This window comes from Dipteris shenzhenensis, chromosome 1 (genome assembly GCF_047967505.1).
Source record: "Dipteris shenzhenensis isolate YYH24624 ecotype China chromosome 1, Dip_SZ_1.0, whole genome shotgun sequence".
Taxonomy (NCBI): Eukaryota; Viridiplantae; Streptophyta; class Polypodiopsida; order Gleicheniales; family Dipteridaceae; genus Dipteris; species Dipteris shenzhenensis.
The window spans coordinates 69,062,628-69,077,620 of NC_141596.1; the positions used below are offsets into that span (position 1 = coordinate 69,062,628).

A 14,993-nucleotide genomic window follows, 5' to 3' on the forward strand; every position below is an offset into this window, starting at 1 on the left:
AGATGGTACATGCTATGCCTTGTTCCCCAAACAAGGATTACGAAAGTCTTAGATGACATCATTGTCCTGTATGGGTTGAGGTTGTTAACCTCCCGGATTATATGCATGAAGAATTGCCTGGCTTGGCTACTTCATTGGGACAGGACATTTGTCCTCCACACCCCATGGGAAATCGTAACAGGTTCTGCATCCTCTGGGACATTATATGCCCGAACAGGTTCCTGTAAAGCAAGTGAAATGTCAAAGATGGCACTCCAATGAATACTTTCTTTCCTCATTGAGTTTGTCCCCGAGCGATTATCAGGAGCCCATTTGACCTTGGAAAGTACTTGTTTCCAGTCAAGTATCAGAGCAGTAGAGAAAGGGCAGCCAGGAATCTTCCCTACAAATCTCCCAATGACAACCTCCCAATGATCAGCAGTCCAATGGCCATAAGCAGATGTCCTCATGTTGACACACATGGATGCCTTAGTCGCCTTCCTTGCAAGTACATGATATCTGATATTAAGAACATTAAGTCCCCCATGCATCCTAGGAGAGCACACCATTTCCATCTTCAGCAGTCTCAATGCTTTCACAGCAGTTTTTGTCCTCCATAACAGCTCCATAGCTTGAGACATAAAGGCTGAAATATCTCTAGAGGACCAATGTAGCAAAGGCAAAAAGAACTCTCATGAAATTGGGAATTAGATAGATCAATGATGTGGTAGATGATGAGGGCTATAGATGATCAGGGCTATGTCTTATCTTTTCCTCAGGCCACTGCCTCCTATGCATTGGGAATGCATCATAGGTTGATATGGAAGAAAATTGCTGATCTCTTACATTCTTTTCTACCTATTCCTCCTGTGGTTGACACAGATAGGCTTATGGATTGGCAATTGCACCCCTCTGCTACATGCTCTCATCCTATTCCTCTAGCTGCTTTGACCTCCATCAAAGCCTACAAGCTTCTTCAGCCTGCCCCATGGATTCATCAATATGCTAATACTCTGTGGCATATCAGGCAGCCCCTCTCATGGTGGCGGAAGAATCTCCGAATATTATGGAGGTGTAAAACGCCTTTGAAACAAAGAATTTTTCTTTGGAGATGCATGACCGGCACATTGTCAGTGGGAATCACACTTGCCAAACGTCGCATTGCACCATCCACATGTTTACAGTGTTAGGCTCCTTCAGAGACTGTCTCTCATTTGCTTTGGCACTGCCCGTCTTCTCGGAACCTCCTTGGGAGAATTTCTGATCATCTTCGCCTCCGTTTCCCGAGTCACAGATTTGGGAAACATTTTTGGTTATTTGGCAGATTTATGAGGTCTTTATCTCAATACTCACTATTTCTCTCATGGGTGAGATATTAGGCTCTTTGGACAATCTAGAATGAGCATAATTTGGCTTACTTGGGCCGCCTGATTCGCAAGTCATATGAATGTTTCAGAGCCTCATTGCGGCAATCTTTATATGATGCCTGCCATGAGGGTGATATACATGCTTCTTGCATAGAGCTTTTCTTTTTATGCTTCTGATCTTTGGGATACTCTCCATTTTGGAGACTTCCCATCTTGTAAAGTTATGAGAATATAAATACAATGCACTGGATTTTACCAAAAAAAAAAGTGTGTGTGTGTGTGTGTGTGTGTGTGTGGTGTGTGTGTATGAATCTTTCCGAGCCTCATTGCGGCAATCCTTATATGATGCCTGCCATGAGGGTGATATACATGCTTCTTGCATAGAGCTTTTCTTTTTATGTTTCTGATCTTTGGGATACTCTCCATTTTGGAGACTTCCCATCTTGTAAATTTATGAGAATATAAATACACTGTATTGGATTTTACTAAAAAAAGAAGTGTGTGTGTAAGAGTGTGTGTGTGTGTGTGTGTGTGACTTCCCACAATGCATGGCCTCACTCTTGCCTAAAATTGCAGCTTCTTTAGGCAAAGTGGTCTGCCCACCATGGCCTAATGGCAATTCAAATCGATTTTGCATTCTTTGGGATACTGATAATCCCACACCGGACTCTTATTCTGTCACGGTGAATAAAGTGGACATGGGAAGTGCCTTTTACAAATTGAAATGGGGATTATTTGCAGGGGCTTGTTTTGACTGTAAAAAATTTGGACACATGGCTTCACTGTGTCCAATGAATCAGCATAAAATGCCTCTTGCCGTTTTATTGCAAATAAAAACAAAGGTAGTAGACAGCTTTCTGGAATTCAGGATAAAGGCAAAGCTCCAGTGGTTTCAAATGGGAATGTTTCTTCACATTCACCTCTTGCTATTCAGCCCTTGACAAAAGGACAGAAACCTCCAATTGATGGATGGCAAAGTCCAAGAAAAGTTATTTCAGCTAGAAGACTTCCACCCCCTCGTACTTCGAATGGTGCGTCTTCCAATGGAAACACCCCAGAGGTCAATACAGGAATTGGGATCACATGGGCGGCAGCGACAGCCAGCAGAACACTCTTCCCTGAAGAAGAGGTTGTTGCTCTGCTGTCTACTCCTCAAGTGGATATTTCTTCTCAGGGGAGAAACATTAACCCTGAGATAGAAATGCAGGGTTGACATCATGAAATTTGCTGTTGTACAGTTGTTATATTACTATAAATATCTGTAAATATGACTGCTCATATCAAATGTTTTACACTCAATGTCCAGGGGATGTGTGACAGTAGGAAATGGAAAAGTGTGGCTGTACATCAATAGATTTCAGCCTGACATAGTGGCATTACAAGAACATAACCAACATGTCTATGCAGGAAAGACAAGACACTACTGTGGCTATGACATTTTCTATGCCGGAGAGCACTCTTTCTCAGGGGTGGTCATTTTGATCAAACATGAGCTCCAACCAGTTATTGCTTTAAATGACCACAAAGGCAGATGGCTTCTTCTTCAATGCGTTATTCGAGGAGAGGTGTTTGAATTTGCCTCTGTTCATGCACCTCAATCCTCTAGAGAAAGAACTGAAATTTGGGATGCCATGCAACAATATCCATGGAGATATCATGCCTTTATATGTGGGGATTTTAATAATGCTCCTCAACAGGGAGACAATACCTCCAGACATACTCATATGTTAACCCCTAAAAGGCATGCATGGTCACAATTACTGATGCATCTGGATTTGGTGGACCTTTGGAAGGAAATGCAGCCTTTGTCACCTGGTACACATTCCAACATAATGCTCTTTTTTCTTATCAGGCACGTCTGGATCGATGGTATAGTGTAGCTCCGCAACAAAATGGGGATTTTACATGCAAAATGTGGATTGACTATGCCTTTGTGCATTCAGATCATGCACCTCTATGGTTGCGGTTATCCTTTCATGATATGCCAGATGATAGATTGCCACAAAGGCACCATTTGATCGTGAACAATAGCTACTTGCAACATGTTGTGTTCAAGGCCATGGTTACTGAAGCATCTCACTCTTGGTCTTCTCGCAGCCATGTTCATATTGATGATGCCCGGGATTCTTTTGTTTCCAAAATGCAAGTTGTGATAAGAAGTTACGGCAAGTCTTACATGAAGACTCTGAGGGAAACTATTGCTCAGGCCAAACAAACTTGTCAGGACCTGATTGAACTCAGCCATCTTCGTTCATTGTCCCTGCAATAGCAAACAACACTATGCGAGGCCAGACATTGTCTTCAACTCAATGATCATAGAAAACTGGTCAAATGGTAGACTAGAGCCAGACAAAGAGCCTTTACAGATAAAGGCTGCTCTTCCAAAGAATTTTTCAAAAGCTTGCATCAGAGAAGATTAAAAATAGAAATTTGCAGGGTGCTTATGCCTGATGGATGATGGACCACCTCGAGGTCACAGCTTGCTTCTGTTTGTGTGCAACATTTTTCTCAGCAATTTGGTTCTGCAGTTCCTCACAGCAAGCTTTGGTTGCACGAAATTTGCTATTACAACATGTTTCTCCTATTATTTCCACTACTCAAGCTTTGGAATTGGAGGAACCTTTTACTGAGAGGGAACTGTCAGATGCAATGAAATCTTGCGGAAGATGGAAATCTCCAGGATGGGATGGTCTTACGGTTGTATTTTTTCAGAATATTGGCCTCTTTTGAAGCATACATTGCTGCATATGGTGAATTTTGCATGGGCAAAATCAGAAAATGCCAGATGCATGGAAGAGAGGTATTGTTAAACTCCTTCCAAAAAAACAAATCTGTGAATCTTTGGCAGACTGGAGACCTATCACCCTTATGCCAGTCATTTACAAAGTCACTACAAAAATGATTGTCGATTGGCTAAAGGGGTTTTTACATGATGGGTTGCATTCTGCCCAATATGGCTTTGTCCAGCGTAGGCATATCACAGATAACATTGCTAATGCCTATGTTGGAATTGATTATGCCAAATACACACAGCAAGATGTTTTATTATTGCAAGTTGATATTGCCAAAGCCTTTGATATTTCTACATCCTGGACTCTTGGCTGTTCTGTTAGGCAAGGATGTCCCCTAAGTGCTTTACTTTTTGCAATAGCCACTCATCCGATGCTTCAATATCTGGACCACCTTTTGGACACTGACCAGTTGCATCGTTTGTAGATTACTGGTAGTCGCAGCATGATCGCTCAAGCATATGATGATGATTCATTCTTTACTCCAAAAAATATTCGGAGTGAACTGTCCATGATTATGCAGGTTCTTTCTACATTTGGATTGGCTGCTAGTCTTCGGGTCAATTTTCAGAAATCAAAATTGTTGCCATTTCATGAATAGAAATGGCACAGTCTTCTGTGGCCTGGGGAAATTGTCCCTGCCTCTCAATTTATTCGACATCTCGGCTATCCTCTAGGTTGGGAACTCACCCGTTCCCAACAAACTGATTGGGTGTTGACAAAGTTGAGGGCAAAGCTTGAATATTGGAAGCTTGCAACTTGGCCACTACATGTTCGTTTGCGAATCGCACAATCCATTTTGATAGCATACATACAGTTTTATCCGCCTCTCATTATGTTGACTAAGGCAAAGCTGAACTCTTTTATGTCAGCTATCATGGAAATTTTCTGGTGTGCTAAAAATGGCAAGAAAAGTCTCAGATTACTCTCTATGCATCGTCTCTATTCTCCAAAGATGCACGGGGGTCTGAACATTCTCAATATTCACATGCATTTACTTGCTCATAGAGGAAAAATGATGTTGCAGTTTATGCAAGGAGATCAGCCGTGGGCTTTAATGATCCGCTCTCTCTTATTACATATTCATACTTCTGCATTTGGGCATTGGCAGGCTTCTCCGTGGGATTTCATGTTTGGCTCTATCCAAGGCAAGATCAGAGGCTGCCCTTTCGTTTCTCTCCTGCTTCTTGATTGGAAACATATCTTATCCCACTTGGAATGGCATGGTCGAGACTCTTTGTCGGGAAACTCCTTGAGGGCTGAGAATCTTTATTGGTCTAAAGTATTCCACCCTTCTTTGGCCATTCAAGAACCAAGACGTTCTTACTTTCTCTCCTTCAAAGGCATCACTTCTGTGGCAGATGTACTTCAGGATGATGGCACACTTTTATCCTTTTCCATGGCTGCAAGCAAATACGGTTTGGGAGCTCATTATCGTTTTCTCTGGCATCGGATTTCAGCAATGCTTCAACCGTTTTTGCCAGTGCCTCGCATGGAACTTCAGAACAGGCTTGAGGATTGGATTTTACGCTCTTCTTACTCTTCAGCCCGTCCCTTGAAGTTCTCACATATTACAGTGCGATCACTGTATAAAGTGCTATTACTTCCGCCTTGGATTTCTGACAGAGGAAATACTATTTGGCATATGGATCGCCCACTAAAGTGGTGGAGCAAAAGGCTGCAACGTCCCTCTTCGACAACAACTTTTTCTTAGGTGAGTCCTGCTTGGCATTTTTCCATCTGGGCAGCTACTTGCACACAGACATATTGCTCCGGCTGTTTGTCACAGATGCTTACACCCCATTGAATCTGTGCTACAGATTTTTTTGTTCTGTCCACATACTTGCACCTTCATCGCTCTCATCCGACAGAGGCTTCGAGCGAGATTTCCTACTGCCACTTTTGGCAGGCTTTTCTGGTCTTTTGGTTTTCATCCACCGAGACAGGGTTTTGATTTATTTTTTATATAGGTACGCTACTGGGCACTATGGACTTTATGGATGGACAGAAATCATAGAGTCTTTGGTGATCCCCTTTTTTCATCCTTTATCTTTTTCAAACGATCTCTGCAGCAAACATTCTATGATTGTGTTCAGACTCGTTTGATTGATCAGGATGTGTATACAGCTTATACTGAGATCTTTAGTTGAGTAATAGTTACTTCAGTTTCGAAGTAACTATGAAGGTAATTATTTTACAGCAATAAAAGATTTCTTCACCAAAAAAAAAAAGTGTGTGAGAATACGTGAGAGGTGTGTGTGTGTGTGAGAATACGTGAGAGGTGAGGAAGTACGGCGCTCTGTTGTTTGCCCTCGGCAGTAACTCTGCGCAGCCCCGTCCGTACATCTGTACGGTCGCCCTGGTTCTCCTGCAAAGCTCCGTATATAGCCCCTTACCTTTTGCGTTGTCCTACCTTCTTCTTGCAGGTCTTTCCGTACGTCCGTACATCTGTCCGTCTTTCCATACAAACCGGTCTTCCCGTGCCTTGTCTGTACCACCGTGCAGTCAGTACAGTTCAGCGTTGTCCGTACAGTCCCGTACTTTTTACCGTACAAGTCCCGAGTTCTTGCTCTGGTGCTTTCTTGTACAGTCCTGTGTTTCCGCCAAAATCTTACCTTTCCCTCTGATATCTCCTTACCGAATATACCTTTTTTCTCCTCTCTGTGGGCTTCCTGTGGATATTTCTTTGGGACTGGGTTTTTTTGCTTCCACTACCCTTTTACAGGTACTTCATTCCTGAGTTCCCTTTCTTACAAAGCTATGGCAGAATATTCATATGAAAAAACGTTTCAAAAGGAGCCTTTAGTTCCCTGCAAGAAGCAAAAGCACGTTGAGGGTCAGAATGACCCGATGCATGATACTCTTGAGGCTCAACTGGTATATGATGTCATGCATGAAGGATTTGCAGATACGAGGAAAGAGTGGAAAGACTCGGTTCCTTCAGTTGGCCTCATGGTTGAGGTAGATGAAATTGTGGATCTAGTCAGAGAATATGCTAAGTCATATTATTTTTTCCAGGCTGGATGCCACCTGCTGCAGAGATAGGCAACTGGTTGACAGTAGTGGACACGCACACTGACTGGCTCGTTTGTTCGTAAAGTACACTATGCAGCCAGGGGTTTTTTTGAGGTTATGATGGTGGATGAGATACACAGACAAATGCTTTTGGAACATTCGCCTCTCTTTTTTGGGCAGTAAATGGTGCATGTATGGCCATGGTCTCCCACAAGGGATTTTCAGGCTTTAATCCGACACAGATGCCCGGTTTGGGTTGAAGTTGTCGATTTCCCATAATGTATGGCCTCACTCTTGCCTAAAATTGCAGCATCTTTAGGTAAAGTGGTCTGCCCACCACGGCCAAATGGCAACTCGAATAGATTTTGCATTCTCTAGGATACTGATAATCCCACACCAGACTCTTATTCAGTCACGGTGAATAATGTGAACATGGGAAGTGCTTTTTATAAAGTCAAAAGGGGATTATTTGCAGGGGCTTGTTTTGAGTGCAAAAAATTTGGACACATGACTTCACGTTGTCCAATGAATCAGCATAAAATGCCTCATACCACTTTGCCAGTTCAAATGCCTACCAAGGATGCTTCTACTCCAGTTGCAAATCAAAACAAAGGCAGTAGACAGCCTTCTGGAAGTCAGGATAAAGGCAAAGCTCGAGTGGCTCCCAATGGGAATATCTCTTCACATTCACCCCCTGCTATTCAATCTTTGACCAAAGGATAGAAACCTCCAACTGATGGGTGGCAAAGTCCAAGAAAGGTTATTTCTGCTCGAAGAATTACACCCCCCCGCACTTGGAATGGTGCATCTTCTAGTGGAAATACCCCAGAGATAAATACAGGAATTGGGATTACATGGGCTGCAGTAACAGCCAGCAGAACACTCTTCCCCGAAGAAGAGGTTGCTGCTTTGCTGTCTACTTCTCGGGTTGCTACTTCTTCTCAGGGGCGAGGCCTTGACCCTGAGATAGAAATGCAAGGCTGACCTTATAATTTTTGCTGCTGTACATAGTTGTTATATTACTATAAATATTTGTAAATATGACTGCTCATATCAAATGTTTTACACTCAATGTCCACGGGATGTGTGATAGTAGGAAATAGAAATCTGTGTGGCTGTACATCAATAGATTTCAGCCTGACATAGTGGCATTACAAGAACACAACCAACATGTCTATGAAGGAAAGACAAGACACTACTGTGGATTTTTCTATGCCGGGGAGCACTCTTTCTCAGGGATAGTCCTTCTGATCAAACATGAGCTTCAACGAGTTTGACAACAAAGACAGATGGCTTGTTCTCCAATGCATTATTTCAGGAGAGGTGTTTGAATTTGCTTCTGTTTATGCACCTCAGTCCTCTAGAGAAAGAACTACAATTTGGGATGCCATGCAACAATATCCGTGGAGATATCATGCCTACATATGTGGGGATTTCAATAATGCTCCACAAAAGGGTGACAACACTTCCAGACATGACCATATCTTAACTCCTGAAAGGCATGCATGGTCTCAATTACTATTGCATCTGGATTTGGTTGATCTTTGGAAGGAATTGCAGCCTTTGTCACCGGGCTACAAATGTCAACATAATGCTTTTTCCTCTTATCAAGCACGTCTGGATCGATGGTATAGTGTAGCTCCACAACAAAATGGGAATTTTACATGCAAAATATGGATTGACTATGCCTTTGTGCATTCAGACCGTGCACGTCTATGGTTGGGGTTATCCTTTCATGATATGCCAGATGATAGATTGCCACAAAGGAGACATCTAATCATAAACAATAGCTATTTGCAACATGATGATTTCAGGCCAGACATTGTCTTAAACTAAATGATCACAGGAAACTGGCCAAATGGGAGACTAGAGCAAGACAAAGAGCCTTCACAGATAAAGGTCGCTCTTCGAAAGAATTTTTCACGGACCACTTCACGGTCACAGCTTGCTTCTATTTATGTGCATCATTTCTCTCAGCAATTTGGCTTTGCAGTTCCTCCCTCACAACAGATTTTGCTTGCACGAAATTTACTGTTGCAACATGTTTCTCCTATCATTTCCCCTACTCGAGAGGGAACTGTCCGATGCAATCAAATCATGTGGCAGATGGAAATCTCCAGGATAGGATGGTTTAACAGTCGAGTTTTTTCTAGAATATTGGCCTATTTTGAAGCATACATTGTTATATATGATGAATGCTGCATGGCAAAATCAGAAAATGCCGGACACATGGAAGAGAGGTCTTGTTAAACTCCTTCCAAAAAAAAAAAAATGTGAGTCTTTGGCAGACTGGAGACGTATGACTCTTATGCCCGTCATTTACAAAGTTACTACCGAAATTATTGTAGATCGGCTAAAAGGGTTTTTACATGATGGGTTGCATCCTGCTCAATATGGCTTTGTCCCGCGTAGGCATATCACAGATAACATTGCTAATGCCTATGTTGGTATTGAATATGCCAAATACACGCAGCAGGTTGTTTTGTTATTGCAAGTTGATATTGCCAAAGCTTTTGATACTATTCAGTGGGATTTTATTTCATCGACTATGCAGGCATTGGGATTTGGCACAAAAATGCAGCATCTCATCACTTGGCCATATCAAGATAGTAAAGCTGCCTGGATACTTTCAGGGGATATTTCTGTATACTGGACTGTTGGTTGTTCTGTCAGGCAAGGATGTCCCCTAAGTGCTTTACTTTTTGCCATAGCCACTCATCCACTGCTTCAATATCTAGACCACCTCTTGGACACTGACTAGTTGCACGGTTTGGAGATTCTTGGCAGTCATAGCATGATTGCTCAGGCATATGCTGATGATTCATTCTTTACTCCAAAAAATACTCGGGCTGATTTGTCCATGATTATGCAGGCTCTTTCTACATATGGATTGGCTGCTGGTCTTCGGGTAAAGTTTCAGAAATCAAAATTGTTGCCGTTGCATGCACAGGAATGGCACAACGTTCTGTGGCGTGGGGAAATTGTCTCCGCTTCTCAATTCATTCGGCATCTCGGTTATCCTCTAGGTTGGGGACTCACCCGTTCCCAACAAACTGATTGGGTGCTCACAAAGTTAAGGGCAAAACTTGAATATTGGAAGCTTGCAGCTTGGTCATTACATGTTCGTTTGCGAATTACACAATCCATTTTGATAGCATACATACAATTTTATCTGCCTCTCACTATGTGCACTAAGGCAGATCTGGTTTCCTTTATGTCAGCTATCATGAAAATTTTCTGGTGTTCAAAAAATGGCAAGAAAAGTCTCAGATTACTCTCTATGCATCATCTCTGTTCTCCAAAGATGTACGGGGGTCTGAACATTCTCAATATTCAAATGCATTTACTTGCTCACAGAGGGAAAATGATGATACAGTTTATGCAAGGAGATGAGCCTTGGGCTTTCATGATCCGCTCTCTCTTATTACATATTCATACCTCTGCCTTTGGGCATTGGCAGCCTACTCAGTGGGATTTTTTATTTAGCTCTATCCAAGGCAAGATCAAAGGCTTCCCTTTTGTCTCTCGTCTGCTTCTTGATTGGAAACATATCTTATCCCACTTGGAATGGCATGGCAGGGATTCTCTGTCGGGAAAGTCTTTGAGGGCTGAGAATATTTTTTGGTCTAAAGTATTCCACCCTCCTTTGGCCATACAAGAGCCCAAGCGTTCTTATTTTCTCTCCTTCAAAGGCATTTCATCTGTGGCGGATGGATCTCATCGCTCTCATCCGACAGAGGCTTCGAGCGAGATTTCCTACTGTTACTTTTGGCAGATTTTTCTGGTTGTTTGGTTTTCATCCACGGAGACAGGGTTTTGATTTATTTTTTGTATGGGTGCGCTACTGGACCCTATGGACTTTATGGATGGACAGAAATCATCTTTGTGATCCACTATTTTCATCCTTTCTTTTTTTCAAACGATCTCTGCAACAATCATTCTACGATTGTGTTCAGACTCATTTGATTGATCAGGATGGGTATACAGCTTATACTGAGATCTTTAGTTGAGTAGTAGTTACTTTGTTTTGAAGTAACTATGAATGTAATTATCTTATAGCAATAAAAGATTTCTTCGCACAAAAAAAAATATGTGTCTGTGTGTGTGTGTGTAGAGAGTGTTTCTGATCTTTGGGATACTGTCCATTTTGGAGACTTCCCATCTTGTAAATTTATGAGAATATAAATACACTGCACTGGATTTTACAAAAAAAAAAGTGTGTAAGTGTGTGTGTGTGTGTGTGTGTGTGTGTGTCCATTGGAGATTCGCCTCTTGATGGATACCCTTTCAGATTTTGGGTTGGCAGCTGGTCTTAAAATTAATTTTCAGAAATCAAAACTCTTGCCTCTCAAGCTTTGTGATTGGCATGCTATTCTGTGGCCAGGCCAGATTATTCAACCGGAAAATATAGTAAGACATTTGGGTTATCCTATTGGCTGGAAAATCAGTAATAAGCAACAAATGTTGTGGGTGTTCAACAAAATTCAGGACAAATTGCAATATTGGAAGATTTCCACATGGCCTCTACATGTACGGCTTCGAATTGTCCAGTCTATTGTTCTAGCTTATGTCCAGTTCTACCTTCCTCTATTACATTGGTCATCTCGAGATCTCTCATCTTTTATGTCTCAAGCCATGGAGATTTTTTGGAAAACCAAGCTTCATAAAAAAGCTTTACGGTTGCTCAAAATGGACTTGCTTTGCTCACCCAGAATGCATGGTGGTTTGAATATAATAAACATCAAATATCATGTGTTGGCAAGAAAGATTACTATGCTCAAAACATTCTTTCAACAAGAGCAGCCTTGGTCTATTATGTTAGCAATTTTGTGTGGTCAGATGCGCACACATGCTTATGGACATTGGATAGTAGATCCATCGGAAGTAGTACTTGGAAAATTTCAAGGTAAAATCCCTGGTTGTCCATTTTGTAATTCCTTGATTCAGGATTGGAAGCAAGTACTCTCTCACATCAAATGGTCTCCTCATCCTGCTTCTCTAGCATCATCACTCAGATTGGAGAGTATTCATTGGAGTGCTGTGTTTTCCTCTCCCCTTGCTGTTCAACAACCCATCAGAGCTTACAATCTTATGAAAATGGGTATACGGTTCATTGATGACGTTGTAGATATGCAAGGAAATATTCTCCTTTTTCCAGCAGCATGTAGACAATACAACCTGGCTATGCATCATAGACCTATTTGGAAAGCTATTGCTGATCTCCTACTTCCTCTGGTTCCGATTCCGACATTGAATGGCAGTGACAGGCTTCAAGATTGGCACCTTCGGTCTTCGAGTTCAAGCATTTCTTCTAAGCCTTTGCAGTCATTGACATCTATACAGGCTTATAGATTAATATTACCTCCTCCTTGGATTGCCCATCATGCTAATTCTTTATGGCATCTGAACAAATCATTAGCCTGGTGGAAATGAAGATTGCAAATGATATGGAAGTTGAAAATGCCATTGAAGCAAAGACTATTCCTATGGAGATGTATTGTTGGTATTCTCCCAGTGGGAGTGAAATTGGCTAAACGACGAATAGCTTCACCTCTCTCTCCAAGATGTCACCTTGCATCGGAGAGTATTCCGCATTTATTGTGGTTTTGTTCATATTCCAGAGACCTTCTAGATAGAATCTCCTATTTTTTATCTCTCAGATTTCCAGCACACAGATTCTACAGGTTTTTCTGGATGTATGGCACACTATCAGCTTCTTTGTCACAGTATTCTCTCTTTTTCCACTGGATCAGATACTGGGCATTATGGACCCTCTGGCTGCAGCGCATCCAAGCATATCTGAATTCTCCTCTTCAGCATCCTTATTTTTTCCGAGCCTCATTAAGGCAGTCTTTATATGATGCCTTACATGAGGAAGATTTGGATGTTTCTTGTATCCAACTTTTTTTTTACTGTTTCTGATGGATAGGGCTGTAGCTCTCTTTTGAGCACGGCCTGGATGTAAATGAATGTTTTATAATAAAAGTATCTTGGTTTTACCAAAAAAAAAAAGTGTGTGTGTGTGTGTGTGTGTGTGGAGAAGAGTGAGAGCTCGTTGTCTCTGCTGTTCAGCCTCTTGAGGGATCGCGTGGCACCTGTCTCCCAGTCCGTACATCTGTACGACCATCGTACGGTTCCCGTACGGTAGTAAGAAGATATCGCGTCAAGTCTGGCTTACCTCTTCGCGTCTTGGAACGGAGCTCGGTACCTGCCTGCATAGCCGTACATTTTCTGCAGATTACCTTTCCTACGTCCGTATAGCCCGTGAGTACTTCCGTGCAATTGTCACCGTCAGTCTTCCCGTAGATAAATCCAAGGATGATCTTTTTGTTCCTAAAGCAGTTCAAGATCCCTCTTCTATTGAGCACCATCAGCCTCTTTCTCCTCAGGATATGGATGTGCCTCTTGAAGCAGGGATTATACAAGATGTTGTTCCTGCTACCTCTCAGGGTGATACCCTGACTGAGGCTGACATGATGAGTCATGATTTATCCGATCCAGTTCATATGCCTGTGAAGAATGTGCCAGAGTCTCTTTCTGTTCAGAATGCAGCTGTTTCTTTTTCTTTGGGGTCTTTTCATCGTATGTTGCAACATGTTTTTGACCCTGTGATTAAAAAATTCAGGCTCCCAGCTTATATTAAGAAGAATCACAAGGGTAAAAAACAGGTGGTTTTTATTAACGGTGCAGTTTCTTGACTGCATCAATTTTTGCAAAGCAATAATCTGCAACTGGAGGATGTTGTGTTTGATCCTCCTCCAGTTTGATATCGTAACTTTTTACTTGGCTGCCTCATGAGTTTTCCTCGGAGGCTTTGTAAATTTTTTTCTTTGTACTTATTGGTGGGTTTTACCTGTTTTTGGGGTTTTCCTTACAGAAATAAAAGATTTCACTAAAAAAAACAGTGTGTGGGGGTGTTTGATTGGTGGGTTTTCACCTCTTTTTGAGGTTTCCCACGCAGAAATAAAAGATTTCACTAAAAAAGAAATGTGTGTGTGTGTGTGTTTGTCTTTGTGTTTGTGTTTGGGTCTGGCTATTCGTCATTGATGGTTGGTTCCAAGGGAGTTCATGTCTCATATTTTTTGGCACTGCCCTGAGACACATGACTTCTTGGGCATCCTGCGGTAGAGATTGCGATTGAGATTTCCTCTCACTTCTTTCGGGAAGCTTTTCTGGCTTTTTGGAATATATTCTCGACGGTGGGATTTTGAGGTGTTCTTTACTTGGTTCTCTTCACTACTGGGCACTCTGGGTTCTCTCGAAACATATAAAACCACAGAGTCTTTGGTGATCCTATGTTTCCTCCGTCGTTCTTTGCAACAATCAGTCTCCGACTGTTTGCAAACTCACTACATAGACTACAATGTATATTTTTCCTACACGGAGATTTTGTCTTGATGTACTTTCGCAGCTTCCCAGTTTTGGGATACCTACCTTGTAATATAAAGCATTCAAAGTTTTCACCCAAAAAAGGGGAAAAAAAAAGTGTGTGTGTGTGTAGAGGCAGTGGCTTAAAGGACTTCTGTATTCATACTTTTAACTTAGTCACAAGCCATTGTAACATCCTTGTTATCTCATTTCTTTAGCTTCGCAAAGAGACCAGCTGATTCTCATCCATCTTGTTTGGCACAGGTTGTGATAGCAAGAGAGAAGTATTCTGGCATTTCGGAGGGATCTTTTCAGATTATCCTAACAAGACCATGCCTGTATTTCATCGTTCCTTTACTGCTTGAAGCTTGCTCAGGTGAAGTATACAAATTTATGTGCAGGTCCTGCAGTTCAACTGAACCATGTGAAGATTCTCATTAATAAACTGATTAAAATTCAAAAGCATACATTCTTA

At 41.9% G+C, this 14,993-nt stretch overlaps 1 protein-coding gene across 1 annotated transcript in view; it reads left to right on the forward strand.

Moving 5' to 3' along the window:
• Positions 1-14,993, forward strand: part of LOC147906286 (tRNA synthetase class I (I, L, M and V) family protein) — a 267,819-nt gene that overhangs the window by 200,608 nt on the left and 52,218 nt on the right. Inside the window, exon 25 of the mRNA XM_087377738.1 lies at positions 14,783-14,894. Within this exon, the coding sequence (XP_087233864.1) occupies positions 14,783-14,894 (112 nt within the window). The remainder of the gene's footprint in view (positions 1-14,782; positions 14,895-14,993) is intronic.